This window comes from Ambystoma mexicanum, chromosome 13, assembly GCF_040938575.1.
Source record: "Ambystoma mexicanum isolate Mex_15411 chromosome 13, UKY_AmexF1_1, whole genome shotgun sequence".
Lineage (NCBI taxonomy): Eukaryota > Metazoa > Chordata > Amphibia > Caudata > Ambystomatidae > Ambystoma > Ambystoma mexicanum.
The window spans coordinates 548,389,820-548,417,545 of record NC_090938.1 but is presented as its reverse complement, the minus strand read 5'-3'; the positions used below and the strand labels follow the sequence as shown (position 1 = coordinate 548,417,545).

The window sequence follows — 27,726 nt, the reverse complement described above, 5'->3', positions numbered from 1 at the left end:
GTTTCCCCCTGTGAATTTTTTTTTAAATAATAGGTTAAAATGTTGCATTGTAGAGCATAGTTTTAACAAAAAATGGGTAAATAGCCAAACAGTTTGCAATTGTTGCTGGGAGTCCAGGGGGCAGGCATTGATATTTTATTTCTATCGCGCTCGTACACAAGTGTTTCAGAGCGTGACAAGGCAAGGGAGGGGAACAGAGGAGAATAAAACAGCGATCTTACTAGGCCCAGTGACATTGAGAACGCGCAAGTGTGAGGGGAAAAGTGCATGGAAGGGGGGAGAAGTGGAAAGTGCGAAGCAGAGGAGAAACAGATAAATAACAATAAATAAATAATAAAGGCAACAAACAGTGGTAGTGCAGCCAGCAATTTGCAAGTGCTACGTTTAAGGCAGCAGACAGGGTAGGTCTGATAAGTGCAGGAAGAAAGATGGTTCTCCTCAAGTTTTAGAGTGGCAGGGCGCTGTTCCAGAGGGAGGCCCCAGCCGAAGACGGAGATCTACCCCCAGCTTGTTTCTTTGATAAACGACTGACCCTGAGGGAGTTGGAGGTAGAGGAGTGAAGAGCTCGAGAGGGGAGGTATTTGCGGAGGAATAGCTGAAGGTATTTTGGACCCAGGCCCCAGAAAGCCTTGTGGACAAGGCAGAGGGTTTTGAATGATAGATGTCCGGTAAAAAGATACCATCCCTGTCCCCTGGGCCCCACTGGTCCTAACACAATGAACATGATTATGTGTATATGCAAGGCGCTGCACATTCATACAGCAATCACTCTATCATTCACATGAGCATCCATCACCATACACTCACTCATAACGCATCCATACACATGTTTAAATAAAAACAATGAACATAAACGTACCTTCTGCATTGGCCTGTGTGTGGGTGCTGAAACGGCCTGCTCCAGCTGCTCTGTCCGTATGTGCGAGGAGGCGCAGGAGCTCCCCCTCGGACATACAGACATGCAGTGCCCCAGCCAGCATTTCCAATGAGCTATGCAATGCTGGCGAAGCAAAACGCCCCAGCACTTGCATGGTTCAGTGAGCATGTGCGGCTGGGGAACTAAACTGAACTGTCAAAGGGAAACAGTGTTTCCCTTTGACAGTTCAGCCAGCCCAGGAGCACTCCATTAGCTGGATAAAGCAGCTGAGGGAGTGCTCACTGTTTCACTGGGCTGGCTCCTTAGCTCCTCCATAATGGGTGAGGGGCCACTGGGTGGGCGCCTCTTGCCATTATGGATGAGCCGCCAGGCTCGGACAGGCCTATAGGGCAATGCCTGTACCAAAAATGTAAAATGCTAGTTTGGGCCAATCAAAATGGGCCACCATTTTGGCCAATGTGGACCATTTTGATGAGTTACTTAACTATGCAGTTAGTAATGTTGACCATTGTTGCTGAATATATCACAATTTACTTACATTTTAACACAAAGCACCCCTTTGGGTACTATTGAAACAGTGGGCTTCATAACTACTCTGGCGGTAGCTGTGCCGGTAAAACCGGCACGGCTGCCACTGGAGTTGCATCCGGGTCTGGCACCCGCGAATGGGCAATTACTAGGTCATGCCGAGTTAGGCGGACATGATAATTGCCCTTTCGAAGGTGCCGGTAGATCCCCATTCCCATTTGAGCCCCATATGGCTCAAATGGGAATGGGGAGCTCGGATGCACCGGCACCGTTAATAACGGTGCCGGTGCATCCGACGAGCTGAGGTCAGACCTGGCGGGGGCTGTCAAGCACCCACGAGCACAACTCTTACTATGGCGGAACGGTAGCAACGGTGCCGGTAGCTTACCAGCACCGTTGTTACTGGTCCGCCATAGTAGTAATGAGGCCCAGTCTGTGACTAAAGGAATGAATATCCATTTACAACTGTGGGCCACTTTTTCATTGTTGCCTGAGACAGTTTCATGCTTCAGCCCGCCCATGTGGGCCACCCCTGCCCATTTCTTCCAATCTAAAAAAAAAAAAAAAAAAAAATCATTTTTCATGCTGAGCTCTCAGGGCCCCCCTGGGATGCACCCGCGGACCCCTAGGGGGTCGCGACCCACAGTTTGAATACCACTGCTCTATGCACATACACACACACACACACATGCTTGCAATAATGCTCCGTTTGCCTTCCTTTGTACTTAGCAGCATTCGTTAGTTAACCCTAGGCGGTCGGTATCACTTTCTTTTCATTACACATGGTACCGTATATGAGCTGAGACCATGCTTGTTTTACCAAAACTTATGAATTATTTCTTTCTTAAACATGGGTGTTTATATTTGATTTAGCAATTTTTGTAAACCGTCAGGCATTGGAGTGTGGTTGGACATCGACAAGGGTTCATACAAAGAGGGTATTGACATCATATATTTTACATGTTAGGGCTTAGATGCAGGGTCGAGGCCTGTTCTGTTAGGATGGTTTTCTGTTATTTTCCAGGCTTGAACCGCGAATCAGGTCACTTCGGGGACTGTGATGTACTGCGGAAGGTGAATGATACAGTGTTTGTTCTGATACTTGTTTGTGTCTGGTTGTTCGTGAGAACGGGCCTTCGGTGGATCTGCCATGGAGCAGAGGCGCCAGGGGAAGGGCATGGCTCTCTGTGAGTGGAGGCCAAGCTGCAGCATTCGCAGGCAGGCTGTCTCGTTGGGTTTCAGGTTGTCAGTATCTAAAATGATCAGTCCTGTGTGTCGATCAGTAGTCACCCCGTCACCTGGGCCCTGGTGACAGGGGGGCCCCTGACGAGCCACGAACTTCACATAGATGGGGCTTGCCTGGGAGGGGGGCCTTTTAGACCTATCCTCCCATACATTTCCCCCTTTCGTTACTTAAGTGACGAATACTGTAACTCACCCAATCTTTGACGCTCCTTCTCATCTGCAACAGCTTCATCCCATGCTGGTGTACCTTTTATTGGCATCCAAGCCCTAGACACCCCTCTCAGGCTTCACCCTCTTCTAGCATATTCATCTGGTGTGCAGGCCATATATATGCAATTCCCATCTCCCTCCAGGTCCACCCACACCTCTGTATACCATTCTCTTTCTTGTGGTTCCTTTATTGTGGTATGATACAGTCTATCTACTATGTCCCCATCGAAAGGTATAGGTACCATTCTGTACTTTGGCCCAGGATCCTCACCTGTTTGTACTTGAGCCTCATGCATGACCTGAGCCACTCCACTAGTGTTGCCCATTGTCACCATCATAATTGTGCCATTAGGCACTGCATTTGCACAACATCGAAGACCCGGCTGGCACATGCAAAAAATCAAGAGTAAAAATACCACGATAGGCATCAACATTTTGATCGTCAATCCAAGCCATGATGGTACCCAAGAGAAGAGGTTGTCAAACCAGGTACTGGCAGCTGCTCCTCCTTCAGTTTTCATTCGTTCTCCCAGGTTGTGCACTGCTGCGATGACATGTGACAATGTACCATTATCTGCATCTTCAGAAGGTACGAATGTGCAACATGCACTCCCGATTTTTTGGCAAACACCGCCGTCCATCGCCGTTAACAGGTCTAGGACATACCTGTTCTGCATTGTCATTAACCGCAGGGCTCTTAGCTCCACCTTGATCACGTTAAACCCTTCTTCAGTGTCGTTAGCTAGCTGGATCAGCTCCCAGCGTGTGATCTGGAGCCATTTTGCATTTGCCCACGCCTGGATGCTTGGAACAAGTGAGGCAAAGAATGTTTCTGCAGAGCTGAACAGTCGATACCTGTCTGGGCTCTGCGCCAATAATTCTGAGGAGGCTTTAGATATGTAGTTGGATGATCGTCGCCTCTTCGATAGCATCTCTTGCTCATTGCCGGAAGACAGGACATACATTTGTGGCTCTTCTGTTGGTGGGATGTTTCGTTCACGGGGGGCATCTGGCACTCCTTTGCCCCCAACAATATGGCTCTCCGGAATCACCATCAATGCTGAGTGTAGTGTTGCCAACGAACATGTGCCCCTCCAGGACTGTGGGAGGTGCAAGTATGCCTGTTTGCCACAGACCCAGTAAGTGTCCATAAGTACTGCTGTTCCCATCTTCATGTCTGGGATAGTGAGTGTCCGGTTACAGTTCTTGTTCACACCCATTGGGTTCTTTCCTTCCCCATGGAAGCATAGATCATACGATATTTCTTTTTGCAATTTGAATGGCTTTTCTATGGCGGTCACCCAGGTCAGTTTCGTGATGTGTTCTTTCCAGACGGGCGTGCATGTTTTTTCGACCCACTGTTATTTGTCTGCTGTCAGCCTTCGTAGTGCCTCAGCCTTGCACAATATTTCTTGGTCTTTCCATTTATTGTCCAAAAACAACGTCCCGTTGATCAGGAAAAAAGGCTCTTTCAAGCATATCACTCCTTTCACTCTTGAGTAGCAGGTTTTCTCATCCTGCAGCATTTAAAAGGATACTTCGTGTGCCTGAAAGGTGTTCTTAATTCTGCACAAGATGAGATGAAGGAGACGCTGGGCATCTGCAAAAGGTAATTCTTTTGGCAACAGGACTTTAGGTGTGCCTGAGGCGTGGGGGATCAGGGAACAGACATAACAACTTTCGTTGGTTGTCTGTTTTGCGGTGGAACTCATGTCCGCATACCATTTGTTTGACTGGTGTGGATGTCTCAGGTCTTCTATTGTGTCTAGACCCAGACCATAGTACTCGTCATATTGTTTCCTCCCCACCTCCCTCTTCCTCCTATTGCTTCTAAGGTAGCCCCTTGCTTCTTGGGCTATGTGTGATTTTACCCCCCCCTTTCCCCGCACCCCCCTGTTCCCACTCTTCATACAGTGACAAAAACTTCTCTGTCATTTCTTCATTCTCTTCCTTTTCTCCTATAGGTACTGTAATGTCTGTTGTGGGGTAGCTTCTAGTGAGGGAGGTGTGGCAGTAGTATCGTATAGCCATGACATGACAGAAAGGTTGCGGTCATTTAAACTGTAAACGTTATATTTCGAGACATTTGGGAGTGGGGTTGGGTTTATACTCGAGCTGCTATGGATATTATTTTGGGGCTGCGCTTTGGGTGGGATTGTACCATAGCCCCATACAAGCTGAAATCCATCCCATGTTAAGTAATCACCCTTCTTAGTGTTAGTTTCGTTCCCCCCCCTCATTCATCTCAATAGAGATGAATGAAATGAACCAGTACGTAATGAGACCACACATCATTGTAAAGAATAAAACAGCACACACAGAGAGACCACATTCATACGAATATCTTCACCACTTGAATACATTATTTACATTTCTAACTGCCCTAATACTATTCGTTGCGGGCTGCCCGTTTGTTGCCATGGTCACTCCTATATGTTAAAACATGAAAGCGCATTAAGCATACTTAATCAGTTGACATTTTCATTTCTTGAGAGAGAGAGAGAGAGAGAGAGAGAGAGAGAGAGAGAGAGAGAGCTTTATATTTACAATCCAACATCATTTGCATTTTCATTATTAGCTTTCACTTATCACCAGAACACTTTTTTGTATTTTTAATTTTTCCATATTTTCAACCTTTTACTCAGTATCCATGTTTTATGTGCATTCTTTTGCTTTCCTCTTTATTGTTAATTATCTTCTGTTGTCTGTGCTTCCTCTTCTCGTTCCTCTTGGACATTATCATATGCTCTACGTACGTCTGTTAAATGTATCCAATATCTCAGGCACTTCACTTTCACTGCAGTTGCTGTGCAAAATATTACTTCATAAGGGCCATGAACTCTTGGAGCATTCCACCTCCGTACAACACTTCTAACATACATTAGGTCCCCTGGCATCAACTGCCCTTGTCGGCCTTGCTTGACAAATGTTACTGTATCATTCCCTTCTTCCTGAGTAAATGGTGGTGTGAGCTGTCTTGATATCATGCGGGCTGCTCTTGTGAGTTTTGTCAGATAATCAGTAAACTCTTTTCCTAATATTGTGGCACTTCTGTGTGCATCTGAATGTCTGCGGAGTGGAGAGTGTGCTGTATGCATACGACTTCCCGTCACGATCTCGTGCGGTGACAAATGGTGGTCCTTGCTTGGCTATTTCTCAGCTCGAACAAGGCCAGAGGCAGTCAATGGACCCAGTGCTTTTTTAGTGAAAAACACAATTTTGACAGCCTGCCTTTTAGGAGGCCGATGATCTTCTCAACCACGCCAATGCTTTGCGGATGATAAATCGAACACAGCTTATGTTTTATTCCTAACAAGGCAGTTACTTCCTTGAAAAGCTCGATAACAAAATGGGTGCCGTTATCTGAGCGAATCATGTCGCAAATTCCCCAGTGCGGGAAGACTTCCCTCACTAAGAACTTTGCAGCGCATTTGTCATCAGGTCGTGCACACGGCCCTGCTTTAACCCATCTGGAGAATGGACAGACAACCACTATCATATACCATGCCCCATTACACCTTTCCCCCATATCTGCATAGTCAATATGCAGCTCTCTGAAGGGCCCATCTGGTTTGGGTATTGTTCCTCTAAGTGTCCTCACTGTCATTCCTGAATTGTATATTTGACATGTTGTACATTCCATTGCCAGTTTGGATATATGCTCCTGGAGGCCTGGCACAAACCAGTCTTCTTGTATTTCTGCTGCTATGTGTTGTTTAGCATTGTGGGCAGGGAAGTGTAGTTGCTGAAACGCTATTTCTAGGAGTTTGAGGGGCATTACCACCTTTCCTGTGTTATTCTAACACCACAAAAGATCAGTTGCTGATTGACTACAACCTCTCTTTTCCCACAACCCTTTTTCCTCCTCACTTGCTCCTTCCTGCAACTCCAGTATTTGTGACACAGGCATTGTATTGTATCCTTCTGCAAGCTCTTCTACTGTTTGTTGTTGCACTAAGTACTCACCTGTTATTTCTTTTACTAAATAGGAAGCTTCCTTGGCGGTGGCGTCAGCTGCAGCGTTTCCCAAAGAGATAACGTCCGTGTTGGACGTATGGGCTTGGCACTTCACTATTGATACCATAGTGGGTTCTTTCAATGCCTCAATAAGTTCTTTCAGGAGCTCTGCATGTTGTACAGGTGACCCATCTGCTCTGCGAAACCCTCTCCGACCACATCTTGCCAACCCACTGTGTACTGTTGTAGTCATGTATGCTGAATCTGTGTAAATAGTCACTGTACATCCTTTTGCTGCAATGAGGGCTACAAGCTCCGCTGCTTGGGCTGAGTAATGGGAGGGCCGGCGATGCTGTACTATCACTTCGTACTCACCTTCTTCCAATTTCACAACTGCCACCCCCACATGCTTTTCCCCTTTGTCAGTGTCAATTGATGCTGACCCATCTATGAAGTAAACCTCTCCTTCGTTTAGGGCATTTTCACTTACCACTGCGCCTTCCCCCTCCTCCCCTGTGTAGGTGGCACAGTCGTGTTCCTGCATGTCTTCTAATATGCATGGCTCTGTAATGAATGTTGCTGGGTTTACTGGTTTGCATCTGACTATGTGTATGTTTGCACTGGACAGTATTATTTCATGAGCAGTTACTCTTTGTTTCGTCAGTGTGCTTTTTGATCTTTCTAATATAGCAAATAGGGAGTGTTTCACAAATAGTGTCACAGAGAATCCCATCACTATTGTTGCGCTTTTTTCAATGGCGAACGCTGCAGCTGCGAGAGATTGCTCGCAAGCGAAGTGTCCTTGCATCACTGCATCTAATGTGCCACTGTAGTAAGCAAGTGGCTTGTGTCCCAGGGATGTTTTTTGTGTCAGTACTGCTGTCATGAGTATCCCCTTGCAGTGGGAGAACAGGTAAAACTTGCGGTCATAATCTGGGTTCGCGAGTACCGGTGCGCTTGAAATCAATTCCTTAAGTGAAGTAAATGAGTCACTCATTTCTGCTGACCATTGGATTTCTCTGTTCTCCCGCTGGGCCTCTTTGAGTGCCTGCAGTAGTGGTCTTGTGCACTCTGCATAATCTAAGATCCATGCTCGACAATAGTTACACATACCTAGACATTTTTGCATGTCCTTCACTGTGCCTGGTTTTTTAACTGCTGTAATGGCATGTACTCTATCTGGTATTATCTTTTTACCATCCTTTGATATCAGCTGTCCCAAGTACAACACTTCTGGTTGGCAGTATTGTAGCTTCCCTCTGTCGACCTTGTATCCTTTGTGGGCCAACAATGTCAAGAGAGTGACAGAATCTTTTCTGCATTCTTCCTCACTTTGTGCGCAGATGAGCAAATCATCTACGTATTGAATGATCGTGCTCTCAGCTGTCATGTTTCCTAAATCTTCATGGAGGATGCGGTTGAATATACTGGGGCTCTCACAGTATCCCTGGGGTAACCTACAATGTTCATACCTCTTTCCCCCCAGTGTAAAGGCTGTTAGATACCTGCACTCTTCTGCCAATGAGGTGGAGAAAAAGGCATTTTTCAAATCAACCACTGTGAAGTGGGAGGCGTTCTTGGGGATGCTGCACAATATTGATGCAGGATTAGGGACCAAAGGGAACTCTTTTTGAATGACATCATTGAGTGGGCGTAGGTCTTGGATCATCCTCCACGCCCCACCTTTTGCTTTTTTAATCGGATAGATACAAGTGTTACATAGTGAATTTGAGGGTACTATTATTCCCTGGGCCAATAATGCACTGATTGTTTCTTTTATCCCTTCCACTGCTTCTCGGGACAGTGGGTATTGCTTTACCCTGGGCAAAATGGCACCAGGTTTAAGTTTTATTTTGACTGGGGTAACTCCATGCAGTAATCCCACATCATGGGGGCCTGCAGTCCACAGATTGATGGGCACTAATTTCATGTCATCATCAAAGAAAGAAGGCGGTGCCCCCACCACGGCCATCAGCTGTACTGGCACCTGCCTTTCTTGTATCATGATGTCACAGGGTATTGCTATTTCCATTATTATCTCACCGTCACTTTCAGAGTCTGAGAAAAGATCTTCGTCTGACGGATCCCGCAATGCAATGTCGGCATTGATGCACAACACTGTGCGCCATTCACAGCCGTGTATGTCCATTGCAATTATGGCTATTCTCTTAGCTGAGATTTGAACTGCGTGTAAATCTAGGGACATTACTGTTCCTGATACAATCTGTGGACGTGCTATTGGTCGGAAGATGAATTCTGCTGGTACTCGCCATTCCAGCTTTTTCAGCTCAGGTACTACTCGTGCCAATGTTTTCAGTCCTTGGATAAACATATCTGGATCTACCGGTATGCCACGCACTTCTGGTGCTGTTGCTCGTGCATGCACCAACAGCATTACGCGCAAAGGACAGATCCCTGGGGTGGAGCAAACTATCCCTCTCTCTGAAGGAGACAGTCATATTAAGCTTGCTGAGAAGGTCCCTTCCGAGCAAGTTAATTGGGGACTGTTCGTAGTACAGTAAGGGTGCTCTTACTGTTTTACCCCCACTGTGACGTCTAAATCTTCTGTGTAAGGAACTTCGACAACAGCCCCAGAGAACCCCTGCGTCTCCAATTTACGATTAGATAGCGGAAACCGTCCTTCACGTAAACATGATTTTTCAGCACCCCAGTCCACCATAAATATGAACTGTTTATTCCCTATCTGCGCCCCTATCAATGGTTCCTCTGCTGCATTGTAGGTCGTAGATAGAACAGGACACGCAAGTGCTCTCTGTGGGCTGTCCTATGCTGGGTGTCTCATGTTCCCCCCTTGGCTAAAGACATTTTCTGATACCACCGCCACTCCGCCATATGGGGCCGGTGCACCGTTAGCAGTAGTGGCGAAGGGATTACCTTGTGTGTATTGCATGTGATCGCAGTTTTGTGGATGCTGCTATACATTGTGAGGGTGTTCTCTTCGCTGTTCTACATAAGCCCGCTCTGGCTGCCCTTGTGGTCCCCCCATGGGTAATCCATGAGGGCTCCCCGGATGTGGATGACCACATTGTTCGACATCTTGATGCGCATTGTTTGGTCTACTTCTGCATTCTCGTGAGAAATGTCCCCACCTCCCACAATTCCAACAGTTCCCTTGTCCCCCCTTCGGACCTTGTCCTCCATACCCTCCATTTCCCCCATACCCTTGACTACCCCCTCTGCGGCCCCTGTACCCACCTCGTCCTTCGCGGGGTGCCCACTCTTGCTACTGCAGACCTCCGTATTGCTCCTGTCTAATTCACTGTGGCTGCCTGTTGCCTGCCCAATTTGCTGCCATCCTCCCTTGTATTGCTACCAGTCCCTCCTCCTCATCCCCCTCCCTGTCGTGGGGGAGCGCCGCCACAGCTGCAGCAACCTTCACGAGTTTCGTTTGTACTAGCTTGGCCTCATCTGCCAACCTTTTTTGAGCAATCGCTTTCTCCCTTTCCTTTATTCTCTTGCAGTGGTGCACTATTATGCTTTGTATTTCTGGCCACCCTTTTGCTTCGATCCCCGCTATTTTGTCGAGTGCTTTTTGCACCTCCTTTGGAAGCCCTCTCTTAATTATGAAGTAAAATAAAGATGTTGACTGATACCAAGGTGTGCTAGTTTCGGCTCTCCACATCTCCTGTACCCGGAAAATGTAATCCATAGCATCATCCCCCTCATTCATTGTGCACAACATTGCTGATTGTAAATCTGGTGTGTCTTGAAATGCTTCTCTTAATGCATCCCATACCCTTGCGCGCACTGTGTTAAACGATGCTCCATTGTGGAGATCACAATCCAGTGTCACTCCCGGGAATCCAGCCTTTGCCCACACTCTATCTGCTTGGTCACCCACTGCTGATACTGGCAGACTTTTGACATCTCCTACTGCTAATGCATATATCCACTTACTTGCCCCTCCTGATAGCGGGGGCAATGATTTTAGCAAATTAGCTTTATCCACCTGAGCCCAGGGTATATAATTTGGTCTCCCACCTCCCCTGTGTATCAATGGGAGTTGTAGTTTGCCCTTTGTTGTCTTGCCAGTACTCGCCTTCAATCCTTTCCTTCCTAACGGTGCCATTCTTCCCATTCTATTCCTTAACCTTCCTGTCCATTCCTCTTCCATCGTTCTTCCCAGAGATGTCCCTTCTCCTCTACCGGGCCCTCATCCCATTGCCCCACTCAACCTCCCACTTTCCTGTTCATCGTACTCAATATCGCACCATAATTCTTCCATGCCCCCTGTAGCCATTCCCTCATCACCCGTATTTTCATCAATTTCCTGTGGCCCCAGTTCTACTATTCGGGTTGGCTCTTCCTGAATTCTGAACAGTATTTCCCCTTTCTTCCATCCCTCTTCAGATTTCTTGTCAAGTCCCTGGGCTCTAGGTGTTTGCTCATGTCTAACAACACTAGTTCCATTCTGCTCACATATATTTATTATTCTAGATAACTCATCTCTTGCTATGGAGAGCCTGGAATCTAATTCCTCTGTCAATTTTTCTAGATCTACTGCAGGGGTGCTTACCTGTCCACGCTGTCTGTGGGGCCCTCGTATGGTGGTGGTGCAGTTGGTCGTGGAGTGGCTGTAGGTGCTGCAGGGGGTACATATGTGGGGTCACTATAACCTTCTGCTGGCACTGGCTTGTTCAGGAGGGGGTACAATCGTGTCACCTCAATCGATCCCTCTGTTCCTACCTCTTCCTTTCCAACTTCAGGTATGAGCAAGGGACGATCAACTGTGGAGGGCAGGTTAGACACCGACTCCTTCCTTCTGAGGGGAGGCACTTCCTCGAATAACATCCACAAATCTAGTATTTCTCTTCTATTATGAAATTGTTTTCCTTTGTACTTCATGAATGTGCATGTGGCCACCATATCTAGGACGCTCTTATCAAACAATCCTTCTGGCCATATTTGGGGCAGTCCTTCTCCCTTTAGTTCTGTGACCCTGATCGTGGTATTTCTTTATACGTTCAGCATAACCAGGTACATTTTTACAGATATGGGCCAGGGGTGTTTCTGCCCCCATATTGTGTTTTCAGTTTTTTTATTTTTTATTAATCCTCTTGTACTATTTGTGTCTATCGCTGTGTAGTATAAGTGTGTGTGTGTGGCTTCTATCTTAGTCAATTCTTGGGCATATACAAAAGGAATACTTACTTGTACTATAACTACCTTTGGATCACAAACACTTGTTTACAATATTATTACCTTTTCATTTTACCGGGTCACACTTACGATGACCATACCATAGAGTTATACAATGTCATAAAATTAGCATAATTTCTGTGCAATTCATTAAAACATGATTAACTTAACATATACAACATGAGATAAACACTTAACAGACTTTTGACATACAACACATAACATTTACCCCTCCTTTTTTCTCCCTGCCGTGTGCTTTTCTCCCTGGTAAGGTCCTCTTTTCCTAGATCATCAATTGTCCCTACACCTTTTAGACCTTTTATTTTGCGCTCAACACCAAGGTACCCTAACTATAGAGGAAAGAACGAGAAAAAGAAGTAGCAGTTTCTAACGTATTCACCTGGTCTCCCTATTACCAGACACTTTTATTTTAGTCTCCACTTTTTTACTTATTCCCAGTACTAGTTGAGATAGCACTACGCAGCGCCGCCTTCTACCCCCTTGCAGAGCTAGGTTCCCGTCTCTTATCTTCTCTTATTTCACCTTTTTATCCTAATGGCCATATGCAGAGAAAGTAAAGTAAATACAAGATAGCATTAATGGTTGAAAGTACGCCTTTTGAATGACCTCATGTACCCTGACTCCCTTCCCCTTTTCCTTTTGCAGTCACTCGCACTTAATACTCACGTGCCTGTCTTGAATCGAGATTCTCCGGACTGGGTCCGTCCAGGCGGCGCTGCCACACACTCAATGGCCGCCCCCCGGCTCCGGCGAGCGGTACTCAAAGGGGTTTTTGGGGCGGGATCCCGTACCCCTTGTTAATTTCATGCACACGTCTAAGCGTACCAGTTGCCGTGGACGGGCAGCTCTCCTGAGCGGGCGCACCGTGCGTCTTCACTGCCGCCCAGAATCAGTAATAAGTCTGCAAGTTCTTTAGGTAGGGTTGCGGCTGATTTATCCTTAGGATCATTGTATCCTAAATTTAAGTCTCCTAATAGAAGGATTTTGGAGGACTTTTTAATGTTGTTGCTGAGTCGATGGGAGAGGTGCTCTTGGAAGTCAGCTGGGAGTCAGGGAGGTCTGTATAGGATGTGGATGTTGATTAGATTATTGGGGGAGAGCGTACGCTTGGCTGATAGGATATCAGCATTACCACCCCATGTACTATGGTCCGCCGCTCTCTGCCCCTACTTTCAGTGCTATGCGGATGATACCCAACTCATTTTCAGGCTACCCTCGGCCTCCTCTTCTCCTTCCCTCATCTCTGACTGTCTTTCTGCTATCCAGGAATGGTGTGCCGCCAACGACCTCTGCCTTAATGCCAGTAAGACTGAGATTCTACTCATCGGCACTCCCACTCCCTCCTTCCCTGCTGCTCTCTGGCCGGCCTCTCTGGGCCCTCTTCCTACTCCTACCTGCAAGGCAAAAAACCTTGGGGTCATCTTCGACTCCACACTCTCCTTCTCTCCTCACATATCCGACGTATCTAAGAAGTCACACTACCAGCTACACCTCCTCAGAGGTATCCTTCCTTTCCTCTCCTTCCCCCAGAAGCTCACTGTCTCTAGAGCCCTGGTTCTCTCTAAGCTGGACTACTGTAACAGCCTCTATCTTAATCTGCCCGCCTCTACTCTCCGCCCTTTGCAACTCATCCAGAACAGGACTGCAAGACTTGTCCTTGGCCTCAAGCCCAGGGACCGTATCTCTCCAGGACTGAAATCACTACACTGGCTCCCAGTGACTGCGAGGATCAAGTTCAAAACCCTCTGCATTGTCCACAAGGCCGTCTGGGGCCTTGGGCCAAAATACCTTCAACTCTCTCTTCCTAAATATCTTCCTTCTCGAGCTCTTCGCTCATCCGCCTCCAACTCCCTCAGGGTCAGCCGCTTCTCCAAACAACAAGTTGGGGGCAGATCTCTTTCCACTGCAGGGGCCTCCCTCTGGAACAGCCTTCCTACCTCCCTGAAACTTGAGGAGAACCACCTCAGGTTCCGGAAGCACCTCAAAACCTTCCTCTTTGCCTCCGCTTTCTCTCCCCCTCTCCCCTGCTAATACTACTGAAACTGCACTGAATCTGCAACTGGGCCATTCACCGTTCTCGGCCCAGCCACTCTCCCCTGCACTGCCTCCACGGCAACCCCTGCACTACGGGACTGTGTCTGTATCCATACAGCCCCCCTTCCCAGCACTTGTCTGCACTTACCTCGCACTTGCCACCAGCTGGCCCTTGTTATTTATCCTGTATGCTGTATGCTTATAACCCTGTACTGCACTTTCCCCTCTCCCTTCCCCCATGCACTTTTCCCTTCCCCTCTACCCTTGCACGATCTGAATGACACCTGGCCTAGTAAGATCGTTGTCTGTCTCCCCTTGTTCCATCCCCCTGCCTCGTCGCGCCTTGAAACACTTGTGTATAGGCGCGTTACAAATGCCTTATCATATCATGTCATATCATATTTGTTTGCTAATAAATGGAAAACAGCAGTTTTTGACATAATGGCTGCAGCAGATCTCTTGCTACATACTCTATTAGAGGATCCAACTAGAGCCAAGAGATAATTATACCTCTATGACTGGATAAAACACAAGAACTATTTTGTACATACAAGGATTTTAGAGATAACCCTTTTGTAATGAAAAAATGTTGCTAACGGTGCCGGTGCTCTCGTGTCCCCACTCCCATATAGTCCCACAGGACTGGGATTGGGGACTAACAATTTGCCGGCGCCTAACTTCTGGGGCTGCCAGACTCGTAATAAACCGGTGGCACTGGGAAGTCAGACGCTGGTAAATTATTCCAGGTCCGGCGGCAATCCGCCGGTAGCACCAGCAGGGTTACACCCGGACCCGTAATGAGGCCCAATGTGTTTAGTTTTCAATGGCATACTTTTCTATGATTTAATCCTGTACTTTGACTTTGGTAGCATTTGTCATGATTATAAATATGAGCTTCTGCTGATTTAATTTTGTTTGTAAAAATTCCTGTAAAATGTGACTGGAAAAAAAGTAGGAACTGAAATTCCTTTCTAACTTTACAAAATAATATGTTTAGAACATTTATTTTTATAAATGATTTTACAGTTTTACTGTACTCCAGAGTGACATTTGGGCACGCTGCTTTTTGTTGTTGTTGTTGCCGGAAACGATAATTTCATTAGATCATATCACCCCAATTTTGGTCTCAAAATATTCCCAATATACAGCTGATACAGCGTTTCTGTTGTTATGCCATCTGGTGCTTCATTATTTATTAGGGGTCAGAGCACATGATTTCCTTTCAACAGCAGACGGGTGCACCCATCTCAGGTACAAAAGCATTTAGACATGCGCCATTGCTAGAGCTTTGGTGGACCATTAGTTATAACCATCACCTTGGAAGCAAGCAGGAGTTATGGATTTGATCCTCCCCACCAATGTTCTCATATTATTAATTTCCTCCACCATTTATTGAGTATAATAATTATTAGGTTATTGGCCGAGAAAAAAACTAAAACAACCCATAGCATATCCTTACCACAAAAAATAAATAGATTGCGTGATGGACATTTCTACTGTACTTGAAGGATATAATGAGAGATAAAATAAGTGCTTCTTTATTTGTCGTGATTATTTGTGTGCTCAGACTCCCGTAGATGATGACTTTGGTTTATGGTCCACTCACTAAATTCCTGCAGTTTTCTCAAGTACATAATAAACCCTCTCCCTAAATCTGAGGCTAGTCATTGCTTATCTGCAGCCCGCACCCACCTCACACCAACACTGTCAAGGTGGGGACAAGTGGTGAGAGATTTGAACTCAGCTCAGAGGGTGCTTTTTCAAAGTTGAATATCCGATCCTCTAAACTACCAATACACTGGTTCGGAAGCATGTACAAGCATCTATGCTCTTAAAAGGATTGGGGTTATATAAGACCGTGGATGAAATGTGAGAGTGAGAAAAGACCGAAAGTTATTTTTCTGAAAATAACTTTCGGTCTTCTCTCCCCTAAACATTTCAGACTTTGCCCTTGCCCCCACCCCCCTACTTACCAGTGGGCGGCACACCTCCTTGCGTGCCGCTGTCTCCAACATCCCTCTACGATACCGGTTCCCTTCACTTGCGTGTATGGAAACTGGCACCAAGGGTCCACTTTTCTTATTTTTTTGTAATACTTTGAGTCGGGGTAGCGGGCGACACCCCCGCTCACATTACAGTGAAGAAGAGTGCCGGGGAAATCCCTGCAACCGCCGCTGCCCTTCTTCACTGTAATGTTTTGTATGGCCTATTTGTTAGAATTTCTTTGGCTATACAAGCTTTTCATATAGCCAAGATTCTGACAAATATGCCATATGTTTCTTTTTCTGGTCTTTTGGGGTTATTCCCTCTTAAAACACAGCACAGTACATCACTATGCACCCTTTGCGATCTGGAGGTTTGGCAATGGACAGTGTTGTTTGAATTTAGGTCCTTGACGTAGCAAAAGTGGAAGAGGGCACTTTCTTTGTTTTCAATGAGGAAATAAATGTTTCAGAAGCGGCTTGCAGAGACACACGGTATCATGTTGCTTCAAAGGGTTTATTGCATGTCAGAAGATATTTGAAATGTTAATGATAATTCTCCAAATTGAGGACCAGACTCAAAGGGGTGTCAGGGGAATAAAATATAACAGAGGAAAATTGAGCAAGCTGTCGATAAATAACAAAATGTACAAATACAGATTGCAAAGTAATCAATTAAAAATAGCCCTTAACAGATCCACAGGAAATCACAGCCTTGGTTTCAGGAAGGGACATTATGTTTGAATAAAAATAGCTCATGAATGGGGTTGAAATAATTCTTTTTTTTTTTAAACAGGCGCATGCCCCCAATTCCCAAATATCTTTCCTTGCGTAGTGAAACACACCAGACAAGCTACACCCTTTAATGTGCCAGCCGCCTCTGTAGACTTTAGTGTACTCATCCTCACAGCCCACGTTCATCAGCCATTTGAAAATGAGATGCTCTCTTGATTTTCATTGGATTATCCTTTTCAAAAATCTGCTTTCTTTTCTATTAGTTATTTGTTAGCAGACAGGTTATGAAGTGGAAGACCTCCAATTCGCCATACCCTAGTCCATTATGTATGATGGTGTATAAACGAGCGAGTAACTTGAAAGATAACTTTGTACATGCTGAAAAACCACACAGAGATAGACAGATGGTGTTGTTCATATGACAGAAGGGGACTTTTCCCTGCGTTGCATGGAGCAAAGGCAACAATGTTATAAATGGCTAAACCATTGCACATCCATATTCAAGCAAATAGTTTGCCCTCCGGGATTATACAACCTGTACAACACCTGCTGCTATCTACTGTATCAAAGGCCCATGTGGTCTACTATATGTAGGCCAGATAACAAGATCTGCACGCGAGAGGTAGATAAAGCATAAATCTAACGTTTGGACTAAACATACTAAATCTACTGTTGCACAACATTTTGCTGAAAAACAACACACAATTTCACAAATTCAATTCATGATATTAGAGTTTGTTAAACCCATAAGTAGAGGGGGTGACTTAAATACACGCCGCCTACAACAGGAAATGTATTGGATACATTCGTTGGACATGTTGTACCCAAAAGGTATGAACGAGGAGTTCAGTCTGCATGGTTTCATTTGATGTGGCCTATATATTAATGGGATTAGTCTAGATGTAGAAAAAATAATTTGTTGCTGTTGCAGGCCATGGTTAGATGAAGGTTGGCCCACAATTTTGTGTATGGAACAACACATTCACATGGGTACGTAATGGAGTTAGACATGGCGCAGCATTTACTATTATAATTGAATAAAAACAAATTTAGTTTTTTTCCGTTTGTTTGCTTTAGATAATTTTTTTTAGCGTGAGGAATTCCTTAGAGCTTTAGAGTTAGTATTGTGGTTGGTCCGTATAGTTGCACAAATGGAATATAGAGTGTCATAAGATAATGCACAAATGTGCCTTTACAGAGCAGTTTTAAGATGGCCGCCAGGGGTACGCCACATCTGTTTTCCCTTGGTTAAGACCTCCTGAGATCAGCTGATTATGCATGTGGTGGTGTGCATATACACATGACTAGTATGGGAAACCGGTCCTCATAGCGAGTGTTTGGTGACCGGAGAAAGTCAGAATTTAACAACGCGATACATGCACAAGTATACTCTAAGGTGAGTCAGAGCTGCGTTTTGCATGGTATTCATATCTTTTTTTGGATACATACCTACAGACATTCGATTATGAGACAGACACATTTGTTGTTACAGATCACGTCTCCATACCTGGCTGCTAGAAGTATTGGTATACAGTGACATTATTTTAGAGGTTTTTCAACCTGGTTTGATTGGCTTGACTGCTTAGGATCACTGAAGGCTATACAATTATACACATACAAGCTGGAAGTTACTGGGAAGGTATGTAAAGTTGGGTATATGTTATACCCTATATGTTATATTTGTTACATGCTTGCATTGAACATGGTAACTTTAGAAACATGTTGTATTTATTGTTTTCTTCATCACCTTCTCAACAGCACAGATTGAATTTAGTTGAGTGCGAGACAAACACAACCGTATCCTAAATGGTATGTGATGTATAGTTTTGGGATGGACATGTGTCCAGTATATGTCATGGTTGGTTATGGGTTTTCTATATTCTGTTTTATACACATCTCGTTATCAAGTAGATATTAGTTTGGTATGGTCATCACGCTGGTGGAAGTTAGCACTATAAGGAGCCTCACATCACTGACATAGGTGGTGGTGGTTATTTGTTCGTACACCGAGGTGTATTCAGAATTGGGGACTTGGATCACGACTTAGTGGAATAATTAGTATGTAACTAACTCTAGGTTGATTACTATGGTAAACCTTTTATTAGCTATAGAAGATGTTTTATGAATGTAAGAATGAAGTAATATGGGATGCTAGATATCCCGTTTGTCTATGTTTGTATTCACAGTTAAGCTCCTGAAGAAGTTGAATAGGTGCCTGAAACGCATAGAGAGACTGGTTGACCTCTGAGGAATAAAGACGTTTTGACCATAGACCTTCTGTAAAGTTTATTTGGCGTCAGAGGAACAATATAAACATATATATGAATGCCATTTTTGAATATTTGTGAGCTCAATGTTCAGCCTTATGGTGTGCAAGGGACTGGAGTGTCCATACACTGGGAACCATTGTTTCATATTTTCTAACAACCTTGTGTCACGGTTGTGATACCTCCCCTGCACCCAAATTGTGTTATATTTTGCTATGATTTTCTTGTAAATATATATGAATCTAGTTGTGCATTGTTAGACATAGGGCCTCATTACGAGTTTGGCGGTAGCCGTGCCAGTAAAATCGGCACGGCTGCTGCCAAACTCGTGAAATTACCGACACCCGGAAGTGGGTATGTGCGGGGGCATTCCGACCCCGGCAGACCCTGTCCGTCCCCATTGCCGGGTGCTGGTATTCATTACTCCCCATTCCCATTTGAGCCCCCATTCCCATTTGAGCCATAGGGCTCAATGGGAATGGGGAGGTCGGATGCACCGGCACCATTTATGAATGGTGCCGGTGCATCCAAGTTGTGCTCACGGGTGCCGCTCTGCCCGCAAGGTCAGACCTGGAGGGCAGAAAGGCACCTGCGAGCACAACTCATAGTTTGCTGGTCCGGAAGTAACGGCACCGGTAGCTTACCGGCGCCGTTACTACCGGACCGGCAAACTTATAATGAGGCCCACAGTCTCATGTGCAACGTGGTGTATTCAGAATACATTAATTACAATAGTAATTATTTATAATAATTCCAGCTTTCATAGCTCTACAATCCCACGTCCTTCATACACGTTTCAGCACCGCATGCCAAGGCACAATGAGAAACCCAGGCACGTAATTGATGCAACTCATGGTCAGGCCACAGCCTCACAAGCCCGCTCAGGGTCACAACCTCAGTTCATGGACAATCATCCCTTTAGAAGTAATTTTATTTTTACTGTTGTATAACACCTTACAGGCAGAATAACTGCAGAGGGGGTGACTTTATCTGGTTACACAAGTCTCCACATAACACTTAATGTGGCATTTGACGGAAGTACTACGGTATGTGAAGCTGTGCTTAGGCATATGACGCCGTACCTGGGCTGATGAGGCTCTACTTGCAGGGTACGTGGAGATCTGAAGTCTGTAACAATCACACAGAGTCCTGTGATCTTGTACTGTTTACAAATGTTTCATATCCCTTTATCATCCTCCTTTTTTAAATCTATTGACAAGATACTTATAGATTTCCTTTGCGGCTCTAAAAAAAAGAAAAGAATTGCCATTAGAAAGCTAATATATCAATGGGTGGATGAAGGCGTCAATTTCCCTAATTTCAAGAACTATCACAGAGCCTTTGTTCTCAAACAAGCCAAAAAAGGCCCTGTCCCCCTTCATTTGGTGCAATAGGTATATAACCATAAATACTAGACCTATTTTCCGTAAAGTATGGATTAATAAAGGGATTCAATATATTGATCAGCTAATTACAGATGGCAATATCCTTTCTGCAGAAGAATTTAAAAACAAATTCTTATTGCCAACATTTCCCATCAGTCAATATTTGAATCTAATTCATGCATGTCTGGATGCCAGAGTAGAAATGATTCCCAGCAATGACTTGTTGATACACCCAGAATGCATATTATTCAATCCCCTGATGTACCTAGAGCATCCAACATTTATAAAGTCAGAAGGTTTGAAAGAAAGTCCAATCATTTATGGTCATCTGATTTTCAATGGGAAGAAGATTGTGGAATACATTTTAGGGCAGATTGTGGTCAAAGATATGGTATAAGACCAACATAATTTCTACATCAGCAAACTTAACCCACACCCTTTACTTTTTCATACATAAAGCATTTGTTACCACTAAGAAACGTTTCCTATCTAAATTAACAGACAATTGTTTATGCTGGTCTTGCCACTAAGCTGCTGGGTGCTTTAGACATATGTTTTTAGACTGTGCTTTGGTAAAGTCATTTTGCAACCAGGTTTGGATCTCTCTTTAACAGATTTTCAAGATCTATATTCCTTTGACCAACATCCTACTTGGTAGCCTAGCTTTTAATGAAAGCAGAATTAAGTAATCTTTCATTATATTCGACCTGTTTATACTTCTGGTGTAATTTCACCAAAATCACCATAAAAAGCTGGTGGAATAATATATGGGATGGCCATAGAATGGAAAAATGTCTGGCTAGCTCACACTCTCTCCCTTTAAGACATGATAGAAGATGGCATTTCTTTGTTGATTACTTAAATAATACAAATATTTAATCTACTTGACTGATACATTGTTACCCTCTCTATGGATATACGTCCGTTCTGCTTTATTCTATTATCAATTTGTTAGGTTTATTTTTCTTCTCCTTTCCCTTCCTTCCCTTCCTTAATGTTACCCTCCGCATTAACCCTCTACCCTCTTTCTTATACTCAATTAGTCTGAGTAACTGGACCGTATAAAATTAATTTCATACTAACTGGATTCCTAGTTAATATATTACACATTTCTTAAAGTTAATGAATGTCATGTTGTAGCGGTTCCCTAATTAATACTGTACAATTGGATATATATGAGCTTAAGTGCTTTGTTATATAATTGATATTTCATATATACTCCAGATTGTAATTGTTTACTCCGGTACTAAATAAAATAAAAACCTTTAAACTCAAAATATAAACTTCCAGTTGCAGAGTCCCAGACGTAGTCCTAAACATGATGATGCTGTTATTTCTTTTTACGTCTCCCTGAGCCTCTCCTATCACTTTCTGAGCCATTTTTACAATCCAACTGCTATACTGTCTTCCCTTTTTTCCAGGCATGTTATTGCAGAAGGCAGACTAATTCTACCTGTCATCTTAACTACCTATTGACTTCCATTTCTATTGTCACTGGAGCATACATGCCAACATTCCATTTCCGAGACACTAATACAGTCCTGGTTTTTACTTTGCATTCTGGAGGTAGTTGTCCTGGATTCTGAGACTTGTAGTCTTGGGTTTATAATGGGGACATCCAGGACAACAACTTCCAGAATTCAAAACCTATTGGAAGTCAGGCAGTTTTTTTAGGAAGTCATATTCGTCCATACTTAAACGTTTGGGCGTAAATGACTCCTGCATACACACCAACATTAGCCATTCCCTTCGAGAGACACTAGCCCATTCCAGAATGCAAAGTTAAAACCAGTAGTGGTCTAGTGTCTCTCGAAGGGAATGGCTAATGATGGTGTGTATGCAGTAGTCATTTGTGCCCAAAAGTTTAAGTATGGATGAATATGACTTCCTGAAAACTGCCTGACGTACAATAGGTTTTGAATTGTGTTACTCCCCATTGCAAAACCTTTATTGATGCTCCAGTTGTGTCTGCTGCTCTTAAACTGCACCCCTGTGCACTTTCATTTAACTGGCATTAGCATTAGGCAGTGTGTTTGCCTCGTGCTCGTGCAATAAGCAAGATTCATCATGGCAATGTTGAGCTAAAAGTTGATTCAAAGGTTTCAAGCCAATATTTCGAATGCATCACACATTCTACAGCATACCCCTGTAGTAAAGAGGGTTTGAAAAGAGATTTCCTACCCACTATACCTGCTTGCGTCAGCATCTTTATCTAATTCATTCTAGACATTCTTGACGTCTCGTTCTAGCACCACCTGACGCCCTCCTCGCTGGCCCCCTAACATTACCTTACTCTACAGCCAGCCCTCCAGACACCAGGTTTGACGCTGGTCCTGTTTTTTCGGATAGCTATTACAACATTTCTGCGCTTTTTACTTCTCGAAGTACTTCATACATGTATGCAGAGGCTACTCTATAAACCTACACACAAAATGTGTTGGCAAGTCTGCGACAATGCATTTTTCCTTCATCTAGATTACCAACCGTCTGGTGGTTGCCTGCACACATTACCGCGGCTCTAAGTACTGCATAAATGAATGCACAAACGACTGCTTGCATTACTGCACTAACTACTGTAAAAAGTGTTACGAAGGCTCATTGTCCACACTATTTCACACACCATTGCATGCATTGCTGTGTTCATTAGTCTCTGGTCTAATAAAGAAACGAAGGGCCTGATTCATGGAATTTGTAGCACCAGGAATTTGTAGCACGGTGCAAAGTGACTTTGCACCGCCAACACACACCCTGATTCACAGAGCGGTGTAAAGTGTATTTTTGCAGTGCAAAGTCACTGCCAACAAACACCCTGATTCACAGAGCGGTGCAAAGGGTATTTTTGCAGTGTAAAGTCACTGCCAACAAACACCCTGATTCACAGAGTGGTGCAGTGTGTTTTTGCAGTGCAAAGTTGCTCTGCACTAGTGCACCGCACTGTGAATCAGTGTGTTTGTTGGCAGTGCAAAGTCACTTTGCAAAGTCACTTTGCACTGCGCTAAAAATTTCATGAATCAGGGCTTAAGGCACGGAATGCTAGATAAATGATTGCATGAACTGCTGCACACCATTATGTCTACAATCTAAATCATACCTTAAATGTACATGCTTGTAGAAGAAATGTTGGGGACGAAAAGGACTCCCAAAAATGTAGGGTGGGGTTTAATTTCTGGTTGTACATTAGAAGGGCCGGATTGTGGGTAGTTTGGTCTCAAGCACCCCGCCAGGAAGCCGCTTTAGCGGTTCTTCGTGCACAGCCATTTTGCATAGATTTATTGTTGGAAAGTCTTTGCACATTACCTGCCTCTTCAGTATGGAGGAACGCATAGGTATCATCTGCACGCTGCCTAACTGCAAAGACGCTGTCTCTGACTAGGTTTCTATACTGTAAATTTCTTCATCCTCTCATCTTTACTTTTCTCTATTTCTTTTCTCTCTTCAACCTCTCCCCTGGCTCCTTTCTACCCCTTGCATGTGTGTCCCTCTTTCTTGTCCTTACCCTTCTCTTAAACTATTTTTCTTCCTTTCTCTGGACCTTCATTTATACCTACTTCTCTTGCCCTCTTAACATTTCGTTCCTCCTCCGTTTTTCCTCCAATCCCCTCTTGCCCCTCTATCTGATACCCACCCACTCACCCCATCCTCTTCCTTCTTCTTTTCCTCTATTCTCTTCCCATGATTCCTCACTCTTGGCACACTTTCCCTTTCCCTTTTATGTTTCCATAATTTCCCACCTTCTTCGCTGACATGTGTTCGGTCTGCTCTTGACTCACTGTTTCTCGCCAATGTATTCCCTGTCCTATGTTGGTCTCCCTACATTCTCCTTGGTCTTCCTCTGGCCCTTTCTTCCGCCTTCATCTGTATTTCAATCTTTAACTCTGCACTCCTCCTGATGCTTTTTACCTCCAACCACTGGTTGGTTCATTTCACCTCACCATTTAATATTTCTCTACTCCCTTCTCCTGGTGTCTACCCCAATTTACCATCACATGCTCCCTTCCCCCTTTCCATTCTCCTCGTTTTCATCTTCTCATCTCTCACTCCACTACCCTTCTTCTTCCCACCACATCTCAATCCTCGACACCCCTTACTATTTCTTTCCCCATGCTACTCTCTGCATTTTCCTTCCCTGCGTGTCTTCCTTTTACTTTCCTTATCTGTTTTTTTACTTTTTTTCCTGTCCTCTATCACATACCATCCCTTTGTGGCATCTCTCTTCCTGTTTGCCCACTCCCTCTTTCCCTCTTTCCATCTCTCCTTTCCCCATCCTCTACAGGATCATCAAATCTTCTACGACTCTGTCCTGAAAATGACTAATCGCCCCCGCAGGTTGCAGCACCTGGCCCGCTGTGCCCTGCGGAGGCATCTGGGAGGTGGGCAGGCCTTGGCTCAGCTAGAATTGCCCTCATCCATGAAAGAGTACCTGCTACTCCAGCGAGAAGGCTACCTCCAGTGACAGCGACAGCCGAGAATGGCCTCATGTGGGTGAACCACAGGACTCTGTGTGATTGTTACAGACTTCAGATCTCCAAAAGGCTTGTAGGTCGCTCTTGGCAAACTTTGAGAACTCCAGTGCCATTTTTGTCAGGGAGAACGTGAAGAAATCATACCATATTGGGAGAAGAGACAGTGGAAAGTATGTATTCACAGTGACTACCTGCAGTCCCATCCTTACAGTCGTTTGTCAAGGGATTTCTTCCCAAAATTAAGACACATACATAGGTGTTGAGTTTGTGCATACATCATGAGGACTGCGCAAAGCTTTTCTTTTGCTCGCACTGATAATGCTCCTCTCCCCTAAAAGCCTGGTGTAGCGGGTGAGACAGGGTGAAATTTTTATCCTGAGGCGTGCATAAATTCAACGCTTCTTCCACTGGAACAGTTTAAGTATAAGACTTCAAAAGTCAAATATTTTGTTGGAAAACCCTGCAGGGGTTAATGGAAGGCTTCTTCCCACATTATGCAGCAGAGCTGTCCCTCAGAGTTCAAGTGATTTAAGTGGATGGTGATAAGATAGGGGATAGGCCTTGAGAGAGGGGAGGTGAGGAGAGGGGTGAATGGTGGGGGTGGATTGAACAGGGTGAACATCATATTTATTCCCTTCTAATGTATGGATATAATTCAGTGTATGCTTGCAACTAAGGTATAAAATAATGTATGAAATACTCTAGACATGGGGACAAAGGGCCGCCAGTGAAAGTGGTGGAGAGTGAAAGTGGTGGAAGAAATGTGTGTTAACTAAAGAAATGTGAACTATTTTAATGTCATTGAGTCTGATTCCAATTCTCCCCGTTGGTAATGGTTTGTCGTCCTCCCTGTTAAGCCCTTGTAATTGATGATTGTGCAAGGTGCATATCCACAATCAGATCCCAGAAACGTTTTAAGGATCATAACTAGTCACGTTTTGCCTCCTTCTTTGCCACAAAATGGCGATCATTCACAAAGATGCATGGAGTGTGTAGTTTTATGCTGATTCCTCTCCGAGAATATGGTACAAATGTCTGACATATAATAAAATGTTATACTCTGATGTTAAACTCTACCAAAGCAGAGGTGCACTTCTTCCCTGCCAAAAGCACTCTCTCATCTCTTCCTCTGCCTATCCAGTTCCCACCTAACACTCTTCCCTGCTATTCTTCAGCTAGAAAACTCAGCGTCTTCTATGACCCTTCTCACGCCTTCTCTACTTTCATCTCCAAAACTGGAATAGCAGCTCGCCTCAACCTCCTAAATATTAGGAAAATCTGGCACCTCCTTCCTTTCAATACCACCAAGCATCTCTTAACCAGTCTTGTATTCTCTACACTGGATTACTGTGCCAGCATCCTATTTGGTCTCCCCAACTATGCTTTTTTGTCCTCTTGACAAGATCATTAACTTTGCTACCAGGACACTCTTTGAACTCCCTCACTTCACACCATCTTCCTCGTACCATTGCCAGGCTGGATGGCTGATGATGCAAAATAGGGCCAGATTTAAATGTCTTCTCCTGGTTCACAAATCTATCCACGGTAAGGCACCACTGTATCTATCCTCCTCTATGCAACTCTACAAGCCTTCTCATAATATCCCCTTTCCCTCTTTAACTAGCCATGTGGCCGCTTGCCCTCCCTGTGCTTCCTCTCGATTTCACTCTTTCTTCTTGCTCCTCTTGCCTAGAATTCTCTCCCCCAGACATTTGAGAAGAAGTCCACATGGATTTGTTCAAAACCTAACTAAAGGCCTACCTCCTCGCTTCCAAGTTACCCTCTTAACCTACCTCTCATCTTCCTGCTAGCTAACTTTTTCCCTGCCTCTGTCCTTCACTTCCTCTGCCTCCACTCCAGCTCGTCACCCAGCATGATCACATCCTGAACACAGCTGGCTGTACCGACTACCTGCACTTAAAAATGTCCACTGTTCATTGTCCTTAATCTATGTATGTCTACTTATGTATTATCCCTGGTGACTGTTCCATTTACTCACGTCAAATCGATTTCTTATCTATTGTATGTTCTTTTTTGATCAAAAGAGCATTGTTCCTCCGGGATATATAAATACATTAAAAAAAGAGAACATTTAATCTAAAAGAAATGAAAAAGGTTTAGGATTTGTTTTTTTATTAAGTGGGATCAAAACAAGGTTTACATTTCAAAAATCAGTTTTTTTGGTTGGTTTCTAAAAAACAATAGATTTACCCAAATGGTCAACAACCATACCCAGAGGACAATAATCATAATTGATTACTAGCTCCGTTCATGGTCTGATGATGCCATTGTCAACTTCATCATCCCGGGTGAACTCAGCAGTAACTCAACTGCTACCAACAGTATACCTTGTGGGACACACATATACATAATAATAATGTGGATGGCCAACTCAATGTATTTCCAATGACTGACCCACAGCTCAACTGCATTCCTGATATCCTACTCATAAAGAAAAAATTGTATGAGCCCTGCTCTCGACTAGGTGGCTTCCGTCCTGAAAAGATATCCCTGAACCACAAATGGTTGCCTTGGAAATACCACCTTATGAAACTTTGGGAGCAATGGGCAAATAATCAACCCTCATAGCTGACTGTACAGTGTGCCCAATCCATTATCATAGGTGTCATCAGGCCTCTTAAAAACAAGAGATTGTAATTTCGGGATCTAGCCGAACCTGGGGCTCTCCCGCTGGAATTACGATTGTTGGCACATCCCTATGGGTGTTCAACTCTGTTCCCCATTTTGCTGCCTTTGACGAGTTCATCATGGTCCAGGAGGCAGCAGTCACCAGGCTCACACATTCCTTCTTAAGACATGCACCCTCATATCTCTCATCACAAAGTTATCAATGTGTCCCTG

The 27,726-nt window shown here is 44.4% G+C and overlaps 1 protein-coding gene across 1 annotated transcript in view; it reads left to right on the top strand.

Annotated features, from left to right (window-relative positions):
- ASB16 (ankyrin repeat and SOCS box containing 16) overlaps positions 1–25,945 on the top strand; it is a 288,484-nt gene extending 262,539 nt beyond the window's left edge. Inside the window, exon 5 of the mRNA XM_069634314.1 lies at positions 24,675–25,945. Within this exon, the coding sequence (XP_069490415.1) occupies positions 24,675–24,854 (180 nt within the window). The 3' untranslated portion in view covers positions 24,855–25,945. The remainder of the gene's footprint in view (positions 1–24,674) is intronic.
- Positions 25,946–27,726: the final 1,781 nt, after the last annotated feature.